We start from the raw sequence: 18,001 nt of genomic DNA on the forward strand, positions 1-18,001 counted from the left end.
AACCAGATTCTGCTGAGCACTCCAACCGAAGAACGTGTAATATTCTGGGAAAGATGAAGGATTTGAGACGGTACAGAGTTCATGCAGGAGGCAAACAAAGGAACAAGAAAGGTCAGTTTATCAAAGTGAAAAAAAGGGTAGATGATGTCGATTGCACTTTTTCAAAATCGTCAAAGAAGGAAGTAAAAGAGTTGAACACAGATATGATCCACAATGAAGTGACAAATTCTTCAGAGAAAGAAAAAGTTTCTAATCAATCAAACAATTCTGATAAATCGATCACAGTAGGCAAAGATAAAGGAGAATCAAGAGGCAGTAATGACGGTCATCCTCCAAACATGCCATTAAATGAGAATGGAACAGGTGAAATTAGAAAACAAAGTATCGGTAGTGCAGAAAACATGAATGTCACCAATGGAGTAAGGCAAGTCGATTTGCAGGATGATATTGAAGAGAATGAGGAAAGCGGTAGCGACATTGACATTGATACACCTATCAAACGTAATCGTAGGAATTACATCGATTCAGATTCAGACACCAGCATTGAAACTGTTGCAGTTATACCTTGTAGTTCAATTAAAAGTGAAGAGTCATGTCAGGGTATTGGTACACAGCATGTACTTGATGAAACGTGTCACATTGAAATTGTTCCAGATGCAAGACTGAACGAAAATACAAGCAATGCAATTTTGAATACGGGAGATGAGTGTATTGATTACTCTCATGTGCAAATTTCCTTGGAATCTGATATCAAAGCAGACATTGTTGAAGAAGAAAATGAAGTTGAAATCTGTTCGAATGAATCAGGAGACGAAGTAGAGTTTGTATCAGATCTTGGAATGTGCGATAGACCAGACAAGTCTTTCAAATTTGTACCCCTCGAGATGAATGAGAAACAAGCGATTTGTAAAAAAATGAATATTAATTGTGCACAGAAGAGCTGGCATGAAAGTTTTAATAAAGACGAGAATATTGGGATTCCTTCGTGCATAAAAATTATAATTAGAGATGGCAACTGTTTCTTTCGTGCAATTTCGTATGGAATTTCCGGTACTGAACGTCATCATGCGATTCTGCGGAGACTTACCGTTAATCATTTATTAGAAACTAACGATATGTTCAGGAATACATTGACAAGTGAGTTCAGAAGTGTCAGAGAATATGTTGTTGAAAAGAGAATATCGGAAGATGGAACTTGGGCTACGGACACGGAGATGAGTGCATTGGCCAACTTAATTGATACTGATATCTATTCTTATAATGACCAAGTACCGTGTTGGCAGTTGTACTCTGCTAAGAAACCTGGCAGCATAAATGTTATTACAACTGAGAGAGGCATTTTTCTACAATACACAGATAATAATCATTTCAATGTAGTTGAATCTGTTAAGAGTCTTGGTAGTGATTCATCAAAGACCACAAAAACAAAACAAGATGTGAGTACAGCAGTAGATACACGAGTCAAACCAGTTGCACAGGGAAGATTCAATCAAGGTCATGAAAGATTTGGTTGTTCATCTGGAAAGCAATGTGTTGCTAATTCATTATCAGCTCTGTTGTACAGCAAAGTGAAAAATGCGGCTGATTGGAATAATGATGATTTGGATAGGATTTTGATCAACGGGGATGAATTGTATCGTAACATAAGGCAGTTTGTTTCACGCCAAGACGAATATTTATTGATTTCTGATCTACCAAAACTCTTGGAAGCCTATGATGAATTGTTCGAGATTGAATATCGTGAATCGATTCCTGGTTTGCTAGAAGGAGATGAATCAACTTTGGTGGACTCAATTTCATTGCCACTGAAACAAGCACTAGAGCAAGAGTTATGCAGTGATGTCAATGCTAGCTTTGTAACATTTTCTGGGAACACTTTTGTTGTCATATCTGCATTTGAATCTTTTTTTGTATTTGATTCTCATTCAAGAAACTCAAGAGGCTTACTCATAGAGGATGGCTTTAGTGTAGTACTAGAAAGTCCAAGCTGGCAAGGTGTTCACAAGCATTGTATGAGGTTGGCAAGGACTTTGGGTTGCTCTGAATATACGCAATATGAAATCACAGGTGTTATTGCAAGAACAATTTCCGGCAAGAATGAGACATTGAATGGTCGCTTTCAGTTACCTGGCATTTCATTGCCCCAAGATCCATTACCGAGTGACAATGCAATACACGTAGAGAATGATATCTGTGATAATGTTGGAACAATAGAACAAAGTGTTTTTTCTGACAAATTAATTGATGAAGACGAGTTATTAAGTCCAGTTGATGAAGTGGATGACATAATCTTTTGTGATGAAAGCAATATGATAAAAGAAGCTTCAGAATCGACAACATGGACTATGAAAAGCTCCCCTGCAGACAAAGACATTAGTATGGAAAGTACTGATGCTAATGATTTTAATCGGTGTGCCAATGAGCCACAGAATTTAGAAAAAAATGGAAGTTGTAATCTGACAAGAAAACGAAAACTGGATACTTTGGAGCAAGAAATAGAAGCTAACATAGATGTTTGCCAAGTAACAAAGAAATTTAGATCGCAGGACATAAACAGAGACAGTTCTGTCCTTAAAGATGGAAATTCTAAGAGAACGGAAAATATCAATGAAAGAAATATTACTGACATGAAAAGTGATAGAAGCAGTACGAAAATGCAGAAAAGACGTAAAAGAAGTTGTACACAAAGAATGAAATACAAAAAGGAGTTTATGAGAAAAATTCGTGGTAGGGTATATGAAAACAAAGTAGAGGCTTGTGTCAAAGATGCAAATACACCTAAGAAAGGAAAAAAAGAGAGCAAAAAATCAAGATATCATGAAGATATTATCTGGAGAATGGAAAAAATTAACAAGGTCAAAGGAAACTACAAATACACATCTGATTCTGATTTTAAGGTAAAACAATGTGCTACCATGAAAAATCTGTATCAATCTAATTTGAAATATAAAACACGTCGACTTAATGCAAATAAAACAAGATATATGACAGATAAAGACTTCCAACAAAAAGTGAAAGAGACTATGAAAACCAGATATCAGAATGAAGAAAATTACAAGCAGAAAAAGAAAAATACCATGAGACACATGATTAAAGAAAAGTATGCAAAAGATTTGAAGTTCAGATATAAACAAAAGAATATCATGAGACACATGCTTAAAGAAAAGTATGCAAAAGATGAGCAGTTCAGACAAAAACAAAGGAATATTATGAGAAATAGATACCAGAATGAAGAAATGTACAAACAAAAACAAAAGAATATCATTAGAAATAGATACCAGAATGAGGAAATCTACAAAAAAAAACAAAAGAATATCATGAAACACATTTTTAAAGAGAAGTATGCAAAAGATGCGCAGTTCAGACAAAATAAAAGGAATACCATGAAATTCATGTCTTTAAGGAGATATAAAAATAGACAATATAGACAAAGGAAATTGGCAATGTCAAAAGAGAAATATAGAAAAATCAAAAAGTTTAGAGAAAGTGTAATAAAACGAAATACTAAAAGAACTATTGCTAAAAAGGAAAAATTGTGTAAATTTAACAATGTAATCAAAGAATTTAGAGAAATTGTATCTCATGGTCCAGAATATGTATGTGCTGTATGCTTTAAACTTCTTTTTGAAAATCAAGTCAAGAAATGTGTAATTGATGATTATAAGTTTCAGATCTGTATTAGTACAAAGTATTTGCATGTTTGTAATTCAGAATGTAGAGGAGATTGTCCAGTAAAAACCTCAGCTAGATCATCTTTATGGATATGCTTTACTTGCCATAGAAAGTTGAAATCTGACAGAGTACCTGCAGAAGCAAACCTAAATAACTTGCAATTACATGAAATTCCAAAAGAACTTGCGAACTTAAACACATTGGAACAGCATTTAATAGCACTAAATATTCCCTTCATGAAATTGATGGCATTGCCTAAAGGTGGTCAAAACGGAGTTCATGGTCCAGTCGTGTGTGTCCCTTCAAATTCTTATGAAACTGCAGATATTTTACCAAGAGCACAATCAGAAGATCAATTGATTCGTGTTAAACTGAAAAGAAAATTGTCTTACAAAGGTCATTACGAGTATAAATTTGTAAATAAAGAAAAACTGCTTTGTGCTTTGCATTATCTAAAACTAAATAACAAATATTATTCAAATATCACTGTGAATGAGGGATGGAAAAATTCAATGGAACGAAATGAAAATGACGATGAAACTGAAGAAGAACAGGAAAGCGAAATGAGTGCTCAGACTCAATTAAGAAATTATTGGAAAAATTATTGGAAAAAATGGAATGAAGATATTGACAGTATTTTGTCTAAGGACAAGAAAAATGATGAAAACTTCAGACAGAGTGCCAACGTGCCAAATACAAAATCAAACAAAAATGACATCAATGATGAAAAAAAAGACATCACTGACGAGGAAGACCGTTTCCATGGTTTGCATCTAGATTCATGTCTTCAACCAGTTGATATTGGACAGGAAATTCTTGATCAATATTTTGATGAAATAATATGCTGTGCCCCTTGTGAAGGAAAAAATCCTGTATCCGTTCTGCAAGATCAAACTAATGAAGCTAAATGTTTTCCTATATTGTTTCCCAAAGGTCAGCCGACGTACCATGATAGAAGGGAAGAGAGGATAACATTAGGACGTTATCTGCTGAACCGATTGATGCATGTTGACAACAGGTTTGCTCAAAATACAGATTTTATTTTTTATGCTCAGTATATCTATGAAATTCAACAAGTTTTGTCACAAGTGTCTATTGCATTGAGACAAAGTTGCAACAAAAAAGATGATTCCTCACCAATTACTGCCTCAGATTTGAGATGTCCTGAAAAAATTAAAAATGTTTTAAAATCAGACAAAGGATATAAATTTCTTAAGCAGATTCGAGGGACACCTCCTTACTGGCAGAAAACACAAAAAGATATTCTAGCAATGGTTCGACAGCTTGGAAAACCAACCTGGTTTGCTTCATTTTCTTGTGCTGATATGAGATGGCCAGAGATTATGAACACATTACTAAAACAGCAAGGAGATAGCAGAAAGTCAAGTACCTTAGATTGGGCACAAAAATGCAAGCTGATGAACTCAAATCCAGTAACATTAGCAAGGATGTTTGAGAAAAGATTTCATACTTTTCTTCATAAAGTCATTTTATCACCATCTGCTCCTATTGGGAACATCCAAGACTTTGCATACAGATATGAGTTTCAACAAAGAGGAAGTCCACATTGCCATATTTTGTTCTGGGTTGACGCCCCACAATTAGGAAAAGACAAAGATGAAGATGTTGTACAATTTATAGATAAGTATATTTCTTGTGTGACGCCTGATAAGGAAGACGATCCAGAATTGCATGAAATTGTTCGTTCTGTACAGCAACACAGTAAAACGCATTCTAAATCGTGCAGAAAAAAAGGAACGACTTGTAGATTTAATTTCCCGAGACCACCTTCAGAAGAGACGTTTATCATTAAAGTTAAAGATAGAAAAACAAACAAAAAGAAAAAGGGTGAAAATGGAGAAGATGATAGAAAAACAAACAAAAAGAAAAAGGGTGAAAATAATGAAGATGTTGAGAAAAAGGCTACAGAAAATGCAAAAGAATTGTTGAATTCTGTTAAAAATGCCTTGTCGGATGGAACTGAATATAATAGTACTAAAGAACTTTTTGATAAACTTGAAATTACACAAAGCCAGTTTGAAGAGGCACATCACGAGATTGCATCACAGGAAAGTGTGGTAATCAGAAGAAAGCCTGGCGATGTATGGATAAATCAGTATAACCCTAACTTATTGAGGTGTTGGAATGCTAACATGGACTTACAATATGTGACAAATGCCTATGCCTGTGTTATTTACATTGTGTCCTACATGTCAAAGGCAGAAAGAGAAATGGGAATGCTTTTAGAGCAAACAGTTTCTGAGATGAAAGATGGAAATAAAGATGCTAAAGAAAGTATGAAATCAGTCGGGCAAGTGTACATGCAAAACCGCGAAGTATCGGCTCAAGAAAGTGTATTCCGTGTTTGCAGTCTAAGACTGAAAGAATGTTCTAGGAAAGTTGAATTTATATCTGTTGGTCCTGATCCCATAAGAATGAGTTTACCGTTAAATGTCATAAGAAACAGACCTGATTGTGATGATGATGAAGAAAATATTTGGTTTCCTAGCAAAATTGAGAGATACAAAGCTCGACCTAAAGATGCAATGTTCAAAAAGATGTGTCTTGCAACTTTTTGTTCTCAATATAGGATATTGACCGCTTGCCATATGAAAAGCAAAGTGCACAAAAACATCTTTAAACTCAGAAATAATTTGGGATACATTCAAAGACGAACTCGTTCCAAAGATGCAGTCGTAAGATATCCACGATTCTCGTCCACCAGATCACCTGAAACGTATTTCATGAGTATATTGCAACTTTTTTTGCCACATTATATCGATGAGCAGTTGAAGCCTCCTGGGTTCAAAAGTTATGAAGAGTTCTATGAGACAGGTTGTGTAAAATTATCTGGAAATGACTTGCAAAGGGTTAGCTCAGTTATCAGTAATAACATGAAAAAATTTGAAATCAAAGCAGATTCTATCGAACTGGCACAAGAGCATTTAGATCGTTTTGGTGTACCAGAAGATGCATGGGGCCTATTATGTCCTGAAAGTGAAGTACAGAGACTTGAACATCCAAACGTGTATGTTGATGCCGAAGACCAGGATGAAGAACTTGCTATGCCTGATCTAAAAGAATCCAAAAATAAAGAAAACTTTGCAGTGGAAATTAGGACTCATAAAATTTCAAAAGAAGATAGGCATTGTATCATTAGGTCAATGAATGAGAAGCAGAAAATTGTGTTTTATAAGATACGGCAGTGGTGTCTCGATAAAATAAATGGAAAACAAGTTGAACCCTTTCATGTATTTATCACAGGTGGAGCTGGCACTGGAAAAAGCCATTTAGTCAAATGCATATACTATGAATCAACACGTATATTAGCCAGAATGATGCATAATCCTGATGATGTCTCAGTGTTGAAAATGGCTCCCACTGGAGTAGCAGCTTATAATATAGATGGTCATACTATTCACAGTATTTTGTCTATTCCAGCTAATGCACAGATGCCTTACCAGCCATTAAGTGAAGAAAAAATAAGCATTCTTCGCAACAAGCTAATTCAGTTGCAAATTCTAATCATTGATGAAGTGTCCATGGTAAATCAAAAATTGATGTTTTATGTCCACAGTCGTCTACGGCAAATAAAACAATCACGAGATCAGACTGCTTTTGCTGGTGTTTCCGTTATTGCTGTTGGAGATATGTATCAATTACCTCCTGTCTTTGGAAGCCCTTTATATAAAGATACACTTGAAGGAGTGTTATGGAATGACAATTTAAAAAAAGTAGAACTTCAAGAAATTATGAGACAAAAAGACGATGCAAAATTTGCTCTTTTACTGAACAGACTAAGAGTAAAAAAACGAGATGATATTCTTTCTGATGAAGACCTGGCAGTGCTAAAATCCTGTGAAACTGGTGAAGAAAATGAAGACGCTCTTCATATTTATTCATGTAATAAGGAAGTAGATGAATGGAACAGGAAATTGTTGCATAAGAAATGTTCCAATGTGATATGCTTGAAAGCCGAAGACACAGAAAGAGACTCGAAGAAGGGAAGTACAGTTCGCGAAAAACCTGTCACACGTTGTAGAAGCCAATTACCCAGTTATTTATGGATTGCCATTGATGCAAGAGTCATGTTGGTCAAGAACATTGATGTTAGCAAAGGCCTTACAAATGGATGCTTTGGAAATGTTTGTGAAATAATTATGGACCAAACAAATTCTAAATATGTTTGCATCAGAGTAAAATTTGACAAGGAAAATGTTGGTATACATTCCATTGAAAAATGTAACGAATTTTTGGGTAAGAAGTATTCAAGGAGACAGTTTCCATTGAAACTTGCTTATGCATGTACAATACATAAAGTACAAGGTTTGACCTTAGACAAAGCTGTGGTATCATTGAAAAGGACATTTGAGTCTGGTCAAGCATATGTTGGGCTTAGTCGTGTTTCTTCATTATCTGGCCTTACTATAGAAAATTTTGAATCTAAAAGCATACATTGTAATCCTGAAATCAAAGAAAGATTGGATAACATGAAACCATTTATTGAAAATTTGGAAGCTGAAAAGAGTGATAGTGATAAGTTCACTTTAATTTTGCACAATATACAAGGATTAAGACAACATTTTTTAGATCTTCGTTCCCAACAACAATTTATGAATGCAAACATAATTTGTTTGACTGAGACATGGATTAATGATGACAACATTTTAAATATTTTTATGGATGAACATAAATTCTACCATCAGCCACGTAGTCTTTCATACAATGAATCTGGAAATTCAGGCAAATTTAAAGACCTAGCACACGGCGGCGTTGGAATGTATGTGAAGAAAATTGACACGAGCAGATTAAACATAAATGTGGATAATTTGGAGTTTATTGCAGTTCTTATTAGTAGATCTCCTTCTCTTGTTGTTTCAGTCGTATATCGACCTCCTTCTTATGATATTAATCATTTTTGTCAAAATTTGACTGATTTGATAAATGAACTGAATAAAAGATGCACAAGATGTATTATAACAGGTGATTTTAATGAAAATTTGATGAAAGGATCATCAAAGATACATCAGTTAATGTCTATGAATGGTTACAAACAGCATGTTATGAATCCTACAACAGAGAGTGGAACATTAATAGATCATGTTTACAGTAAGGGATTAGACTCATTAGAAGCTGAAGTCATTCCTGTGTATTATAGTTATCATGAAGCAATTCAAGTAATATTTTAGTTGACGTGAAATGAAATAAAAATACTCATGTACCCGTTTTCTATTGAATTTTGGAAGTGTTTACTTAAGATACATTATAGTAACATCCTAAATCAAGAAGCATTAATTTTGAGGCATGTAAAAAAAAATCATATTGAGTGTAATATGATTGTGAATGCAGTTTGTTAATGTATTAAAATATCTTGACTGTTATTTATCGTACGATACAGATGTCAAAAGGGAGGAGAATGTTTATCTGATATCTTAGAAAAGCAAGAAGGAAAGAATAAAGGGTAAGTGTAGATTTAATTTTGTATTGATCAAATAGTTATGATTGCAAAATGAAAAATTTAACATATTTTGATAAATGAAAGTCTGCATAGATTATGAATAAAGGCAATTTTCAAAAGAGCTCTGGATTTATGAATACATTAATTTAAAAAAAAGGATATTCAACCAAGTATATTTAAATCAAGTTCAAAACATTACATTTCATGTAAAGGACATTATGACAATGCCTCCACCCACCAAAGGTGCTGCCAGAGACATTATGTTTTCGGGTTGTCCGTCCGTCCGTCCCACTTTCGTTCTCGCGATAACTTAAAAACCAGTCAACTAATCAACTTCATACTCGGCTCGAGGACACCTATCTGGGTGACGATGAGCTGAGTAGTTTTTGGGTCCAAAGGTCAAAGGTCAAAGGTCATAGAATTCAATAAAATACATAAGAAATAGACCTTTCTCACAAAAAATCAAAAACCCTTTGACAGATCAATTTCAAACTTGGCTCATGTGTGCATATACAAGTGACAATGAGCTGATAAGTTTTGGGGTCTCAAGGTCAAAGGTCAAGGTCATAAAATTCAATAAAATACATAAAAAATAGACTATTCTTGTAATAACTCTAAAACCTTTTGACAGATCAACTTTAAACTTGGCTCATGTGTACATATACAATAGACGATGAGCTGATTAAATTTTTTGAATGTCAAGGTCAAAGGTCAAGGTCATAAAATTCAATAAAATACATCAAAAATAGACCGATCTCATGATAACTCCAAAACCCTTTAACAGATCAACTTCAAAACTGGTTCATGTGTGCATATACAGCTGACAATGATCTGAGTAGATTTTGGGTCTCAACGTCAAAAGTGAAGGTCATAAAATTGAATAAAATGCATAAGAAATAGATTGTTCTAATGATAACTTTTAAACCCTTTGAAGGATCAACTTCCAACTTCTTTCATGTGTGCATATACAAGTGACAGTGACCTGTTCAGATTTTTGGTCTCAAGGTCACAGGATTCAGTGAAGTTTATATGTTATCTGACTAGATTCTGCAGTCGCAAGATCAAAGGTCTACTATTTTATACTTTATGGAAAGAGAAACTAGGATATATATTTCTCGTCTGGCAGTGGCGGAGGCGTACATTTCGACCGTGCGCAGTCAAAGATTCGTCTGGTTTCAAAATGCAATTACTACTGCAAAGATATTTTATTTTACAATACATGGTGTCATAAGAAGCATCAGTTTATTATTGCAACAGCAATTATCAAAAAGAAATGAAACAGAATTTGAATCTAGTTTGGAAGTGAAAGAAATGAAAACTTTCTACTAAGAATGTGCTTTTATTTTCAATGAATACAAAAATCTTGTAATTTATAATGACTACATGGTATACATCGACTCAGAAAAAAGGTAGTCCAAGGGGGAGGGGGTTATGGGACAAAGATATATAAGTGTATTGTGTAATAGTTCTTAATTTTCTTTACATACCATTTGCAGTTTCTGTAATACACTGTGTAATAATGTTGTTCTCTCAATGTTACTATTAAGTACAGGTACCAACAAGAACCCAAACACCAACAATGTGATAACTCCTCTTGGGGATTACTGCCTGACTTGCGGTTATTAGACCGCTTTTCATCTAATGATTTGGGACCATGTAGGAGTGTGCATAGTGTACAAAGCCATTCATTTATGCAGTTTCACTCCATTGGTTTGTATTGATGAAATTTATATCCAATCCCAATCGGTGCCATACAAGCCTGGTGTCTGTAAATGCTCCTGTGAGTAATGTGCTGACCAGGTTTATCCCTGAAATTGTTAGTGAACAGAGCAGCTGGAGGATCCCAGCCCTTGGTGATAAATGCTGGGTATTGTGGTGAATAATAATGTTTAATATCATCAAAACACTTGTCTACAAACAGGAAAAACAATTTAGAAATTTGTTTTATTGACAAGATTTGATGATGATAACTTATGAAATTTAGATAATTGAAAATGTGTCACAGATATGTAATCCCCTCTCACCCATATTTAGTGTTTGTCGTCCAGTTAATCATTTGTCGTCCAGTTTATCATTACTCTAAACAAAAGACTTTAATGAAGAACACACCTTCAAGACAAGGATTGACTAACTCCTCACTACTTGCGCACTTATTTCAAAGAAAAACGTTTATCAACCATAATCTGTCAGTCTCATTGGCTACCAGACAAATCGCCTGCCCACAAATGCTACAGGTCCTTGAAATTGTCAAAGAAAAGACCACTTAGAGGACATTGGCTCGTCTAAAATGTAACTGGACTCTGTGATGGGTCACTTTCTATAAATTTGTTTATTATCATCTGAACAATTTCAGCTTTCTTATCATTGCAGAATTTTTGTTTATTTTGATTTTCAACAGTTTTTTTAAATTATAGTTCACAATCTGCTTCATATGTAAACCCCAACTGAGATGTGCAATACAAAAAGAAATCAAAAGTAAATCAATGATTCAAGACTTATAAAAGCCATGTCCACCCCAAGAACAAATGGATTTGGACGAAAAGGGAAAAATCAAACGAACATGCTTTATGCTGAAAATTTCATCAAAATTGAATGTTATTATAGTATTTGAAAAGAGGTCGGATTTTTCCTTTAAGATTTACTTACAAGAGTTGGACGAAGAGGGTGTAAAGTGTTTGTCTTATCACAACATTGAAATGTACATCTCAGAACAAATAGTTCCATTTTTGTAAAGTTATTATATTGAATATGGACTGTTATTAGAAATGAAAATTATATATAATTATGTAAATTGCTTGGGATAAAGTATACTTCCTTTTTTATGAAATTGTATTACGGAATGGTGTTATAACTTAGTAAAGAGGAAGGATCTTGTGAAAGTGATTATGTTACGCGGGAAGAAAACCCGCTTGGTCAGTAGAGATCGATTGTTTTGAGGTCATTGGTCAAGCTACTCAGTGAGGAGAGCAATCAGTCAGAGAGTCCTGTAGGATCCAGATAATTTAGATCTCAATCCTGTCGAGGTATGTTGATTGATATGTGCTATTTTATAAGAGAAGGATATCTATGTTTTGGAATATATTATCTCTAAATCATGAACTAGAATTAGAGCATTGAATCGTAATTTTTCTGTTAGGTCAAGGATACCTACTACGTGGCATGTTACGTAACAATGAATGTGTGTATATATGTATCGGGTACCTATCGATTCAAGATGGTATCACTCTTTCCTTTTTGTCTTGGAATTGCGGAATTGGAGGACTATATTTATGTAGTTGTATTTCTTTAACGCTCGATAAATTATTTACCTGGTGTATTTAAATAGACGATGAGTAGAATTTATAAATGTGAATAATTCGTAAACCGGGAGATTTGGTAAATGGTAGCCTCAAGGTCAGGCAATGTCAAATCATTTCGTACTGATGGTTTCGATTAATTATCGATTTAACTTTAATCGATTAATATTTTCGCCAGTTCAGTTATATATTTTAGATTTTAAAATGATACGTGATCAATTGATATTATACAATCATATATATTAAGGATTGGTGTATCGTTTATTTATTTAGGAGTTTGAATGTTCATTGTTGATGGAACTAGCTGGATTGTGATGATTTCTGGGTTTTCTACGAAGGTACGAAAAGTTATGAATTTTCCTTGTAATTTAATGACTGTGTTGTTCGAAGTGATATCTTATAATATTAGGATAAGAATGATTGGTGAATTTGATTTTTTTCCTTCGAGCATTGAAGGCTTAAATGATAACTTTTTCATTAGATCACGGTGTTTGAATTAATAATTCTAATTTTTTGTCAATATGATGTTAAGAACATTTACAGTTAATCGATTGTAATTTCCCTGTAAGATGTATAGGAACCTAAAAGGTATTATGATATAGTTGAATAGTTACTCATGCAAATGTATGTTATTATTTATTTTAGATTGCAGTGTTGGGTACCGGAATCTGACCCTAGAAAGTGATTGTTTTGGTCCTTGGTATGGTTTTTAACCTGTATCTGCCCTAGTCGGGTGAGTCAAGATGGCCGTACTTAAAAGATTGATACGTGCAGCATTTTTTACCAAAATTAACGGTGTTTTGTGATCGATTACGAAAGTTTGAATTTGTTGACATATATAAAAGATTGATATATTTGGAAGAATGTTTCCAAAGTTTGCTATATAAATTGTGAATTCATATATTTTACAATGAAAGAAACTATTGCAAAAGAGGTCGATTTAAGCTTAGAAACATATAATATCTATGATAATTGTGACTATTTAATTATCGATAGTTGTATTAATAACTTGTTATAAATATTATTACTTTTCGCATATTATCGAGCGCAGACTAATATCTACTTATATGATTGCAAATCATTTAAAAAAAAAAAAAACACACATTGTAGTGGCCTGCTCAGTGATCGACAGGTGTATTCGTAATATTAAGAGTTTATATTCTGTCTTGACATGTAAATGCTTTATTCATGCTGTAATGATATTTTGAACATTATACTCATGTTCTTTATTGTTTCTCTCTTTTGTGCTTGCAGAGGTTTTTTCTTTTCCAATTTGTTATATACTGAACAACTGTTGTGCTCAAGTGGGAAATTAAATTCCGCTCACAACCTACAACTCTCGTCGTATCGTGTCTTGTGTTCTGGAGTGTCCTGACAACTTCCCCCAAAAATCCAGAATACTACATTATGTCAGTTCAAAGTTTTTCTGTATTCAGCAAAACAGTTATATACACATCATGCTTTGTATGCAATTTAGAAAGTGATGACATCAAGTCACTATTTCTTTTGTATTTTTATTAAATAAAATATGAAATATTTCATTTTTTTCCTCCTTAGGAAACAAACCAAGTTTGATTCTATTCTCACATTCTTCATAAACCATTGATAAAACCTGTTGTGAAGAAATTAAGTGTATCTGTGTTATCATATTTTCAAAAACATGAAATTTGGTATGATTTATGTAATAAAATGCAAAAGAAGTAGTGAGTATGTGACATCATCAACTCATTGATTTGGACATGACCACGATTTGGTTATAACTGTTTTGTATAAGATAACCAATATTTTAAAATTACATTACTTTCTTATTTTCCATGCAATTTGTATTAAGTGTGTGACATAATGTTTCCTAGATTGTCCTCTTTTGGTTGAAATCAATTTTTGTTGGGGGTGGACTACTCCTTTAAGGAAAGTGTCTTAAATTGGTTACTTATGTTACATTTTTGTATTGTTTTATATTATCCATTTACTACTGTTTTATTTGTCACTGCACTTGAGTGTTTCGTTATTACCAATGTATTCAGATAATTGGAAATTCAGTTTTGCTGTTGTGATTCTTTTGTGAAATGGTGATTGAATGTAAAAAAGAAAATTTGCATCCATTTTAAATTTCAGTTCATATGTCTGCCTTTTGGAGAAACAGTTACCTGACTAGATTTCAAAGTGTGAAGATTGAAGGTCTATAGTGTTTTTTTGTTCATGGAAATAGAAAGTAAGAAATATTTTTCTGGTCGGGCAGTGGCGGAGGCATACATTTTGACCGTGCACAGTCGAGATTTATCTAGTTTTCAATGAGAATTGTGGCAACATCATTTTAATCACCAAAAAACATAGATTGTTTTGACTGAGTAAAAGTAGAAATAATGACACATTTATGAATTTTGGGAGAAAAGTTTATTTGATTTGTTTTGATCATTACAGCATTTTAAAGCCTGACAGTCATTTACATAATATTGCATAACTTGAGAACCACATATATGAATTTGATATGGAACAATGTGCAAAGCTTGTATGTAAATTGTGTTGAACCACTGTGTTGATGAGTTCTCAACATTGTCAGTTTTCACAGTTGATTTAACACCACAAAAAATTAAGCCAGTTATATTTAAAGAGATCTTCATTACGAATTGACCTGCGTGAATGGTAAAACATCCCACTATTCATAAAGGAAAGTTATTATTTTAGTTTCTCTTTATACATCAGTAACTGACATTGTCTAAAGCAAGCTAAAGAATTTTTATTCCTCTGCTCATCAAAAGTGGTTGCCGGTGGCATTATGTTTTGGATTATCCGTCTGTTCGTCCATCCGTTCATCTGTCTGTTCATTCCATTTTTGTTCTCGCAGTAACTCAAAAACCATTTCACAGATCAACTTCAACTTGGACCATATATGCATTAGGTGCTCAAAATGATTTCACACATGCGTATGCATGTATGTATCGTTAGAAAAAAATTAATATTCATATTCTGTTGGTACATGATCTCATTATTTAGGGTTAACAGATCAAGGTCAAGGTCAGAAAGTTCAAGCAAGTACATAATAAATACTCTGTTCTTGCTACAACTCAAAAACAGTTTCATGGATTCACTTGAAACTTGAATCCTGTATGGAATGGCGGTGAAGAAGATCTCATCAGTTTAAAGGTCATGAGGTCAGAGGTCAAGTTCACAAAATTAAAAAAAAATAGATAAAAATACTCATTTTTACTTTTACAATTTTGTAGATCATCTTGTAACTTTGATTGTGTATGCATCTGTAATGAATTTTTGCTTTTCGCTTAATGGACTTTTTGCAAAAAATATCAAACAACAAAAATGGTCTACTCCACCAGGCCCCCCCCCCCCCCTCTTCCCAGTGAATTGTTAAACTAAGCATCACTTTTCTGTTTAGATGCAGTATTTTGCAATAATACATTATATGAATGAAACTTTATGTATGTAGTCTGTGTATGTATTTAGGATCCCTATGATATTGGAATAACAATGTAAGCCCAAGCCTTCAGGGCTTTGGGTAACAGTTAAAATGCTGTGAACCTTTTAATTTGATTATTATGAATTATTTGTTGATCATTGTTATTGTATTTATATTTTCTTTTTTATGTTCAGAAATCTGTCATTATCTTTTATGGCTTTTGATTGTACAAATAAAGATAGAAAATAAAAATACTAAAGAGTATTTTCTTTTAGTGTGATGCAGTAAATTCAATTTTTCCTTAAATTTTGAAATTATTTCCTCTTATCATTGTACTTAAAGTAATAACCACACCATAAGCCTGAAAAAAAAAAAAAACAGTGAAAGAGATTAGGTAATAATAGCAAAGAAGGTCATTGTGGTTTAATGGTGAATGATGATTATGGTAGTGGTAATGATAATGGCGATGTTGATGATCATAATTTACAAGTCTGGTGTCTGTAAATGCTATAGCCCCTGTGAGTAATGTGCTGACCATGTTTATCCCTGAAATTGTTAGTGAACGGAGCAGCTGGAGGATACCAGCCCTTGGTGATAAATGCTGGGTATTGTAATGAATAATAATGTTTAATATCATCAAAACACTTGTCTACAAACAGGAGAAACAATTTAGAAATTTTATTTGATTAAAGACAATATGATGATGAATATGTTGATAATCATGGCAATAATGAAAAAAAAAGGGATTGTGATGATGATAACAATACATTAGATATGCTGAAACAGGAAAGTCAACCATGATCTATCATTTCTATTTTCCTCTTTTATTTGTTTCTTTTCTCTCTTTTTCAACGGACTTCATTGGTGGTTGGTAGGAGGCTTTTGCCCCAAACATTTGATAATGGCAAATATATCATAAAATGATACGGCGATGAAAATTTTCGAGAAGAAATTGATAGTGATTATGTTACGAATGAAAGTAATCAACAAATCGGAATAAACTAAGATCAATGCAGCTTGTGACCATGATAAAATAGAGAATGATGGTGATGATGGTAATGTTAAAAAACGATGAGAAAGAGAGAAAGAAAATCTTTCCTCTTTTTTTAACCTCTCTCTCTCTGTCTCTCTCGTATTGGTTTTCTTTCTTTTCTTTTTCTTTTTTATCTTCTTTTTTTTTTTTAAGCATACATGAATAGTCATTAAAAACGTCATCATAATTGATGTCATCATCATCATGATCATCAATATGTTCGTGACCATTAAATATGTACCAGAGATGAGCAATATAACAATAATTATCATGAATATCATCATTATCATCATGGTCATCAACAGCATTATCATGATCATTATCATTATCCTTTTCCTAAAAGAAAAGAGCATAGGAAATGGAAATAATCTGTGATAATGATAATCATGATTATAATAGTGAAGTATTAAATGAAGTAATAAAATTTGGTTGATGTTTGAATTGATAATAATTAAGATGATAATGGTGATGATAATGATAATGTTGATGATGATGATGATGGTGATAGTGATGATGATCATGATCATTATCATGATCCTTTTGCTAAAAAAAAGTGCATAGGAAATGGAAATAATCTGTGATAATGATAATCATGATTATAATAGTGAAGTATTAAATGAAGTAATAAAATTCAGTTGATGTTTGAATTGATAATTAAGAAGATAATGGTGATGATAATGATAATGATGGTGATGATGATGATGATGATGGTGATAGTGATGATGATGATAATGATTATGATGATGATAATGATTATGATGATAATGATTATGATGATGATAATGATAATTTAGAAATTTTATTTTATTGACAACTTTGATCATGAGAACTAAATAAGCACTCTTGAAATTTAAATAATTGAACATGTGTCAAAGCTATGTAAAGCTCCCTCCCCAATTTAGTCTTTGATGTCAAGTTTATCATCACTCTAAACAAAAGACTTCCAAGAATTGAGTGACTCCTCACCACTCGTGCACTTATTTGAAAGAGAAAGGTTTATGAACCATTGCCTGTCAGTCTCATTGTCTACCACGCAAATCCCTGCCCATGAATGCTTCAGACCCTTTAATTTGTTGACTGTGAATCAGTACCTTTGTCAGAGAAGAGACCACCTGGAGGACATTAGCACC

The 18,001-nt window shown here is 33.2% G+C and overlaps 1 protein-coding gene across 1 annotated transcript; it reads left to right on the top strand.

Moving 5' to 3' along the window:
* The first annotated feature begins 12 nt into the window (after positions 1–12).
* On the top strand, positions 13–16,102 carry LOC135156116 (uncharacterized). The gene is made up of 6 exons (XM_064107421.1): positions 13–111; positions 4,606–4,690; positions 9,071–9,133; positions 10,683–12,764; positions 13,072–13,159; positions 13,681–16,102. Exons 1-4 carry the CDS (start codon positions 54–56, stop codon positions 10,849–10,851), a joined length of 375 nt encoding a protein of 124 aa, XP_063963491.1. The 5' UTR covers positions 13–53; the 3' UTR covers positions 10,852–12,764; positions 13,072–13,159; positions 13,681–16,102.
* The last annotated feature ends 1,899 nt before the right edge of the window (positions 16,103–18,001 follow it).

The sequence above is a fragment of the Lytechinus pictus genome, chromosome 12 (genome assembly GCF_037042905.1).
Source record: "Lytechinus pictus isolate F3 Inbred chromosome 12, Lp3.0, whole genome shotgun sequence".
Classification (NCBI taxonomy): Eukaryota; Metazoa; Echinodermata; class Echinoidea; order Temnopleuroida; family Toxopneustidae; genus Lytechinus; species Lytechinus pictus.

Coding starts and splice junctions, on each gene's coding strand:
- LOC135156116 (XM_064107421.1), top strand. CDS start 54: ATGAAGGATTTGAGACGGTACAGAGTTCATGCAGGAGGCAAACAAAGG. Junction 4,691..9,070: donor TTGATGCATGTTGACAACAG/GTTTGCTCAAAA, acceptor CGTACGATACAG/ATGTCAAAAGGGAGGAGAAT. Junction 9,134..10,682: donor CAAGAAGGAAAGAATAAAGG/GTAAGTGTAGAT, acceptor TATTAAGTACAG/GTACCAACAAGAACCCAAAC.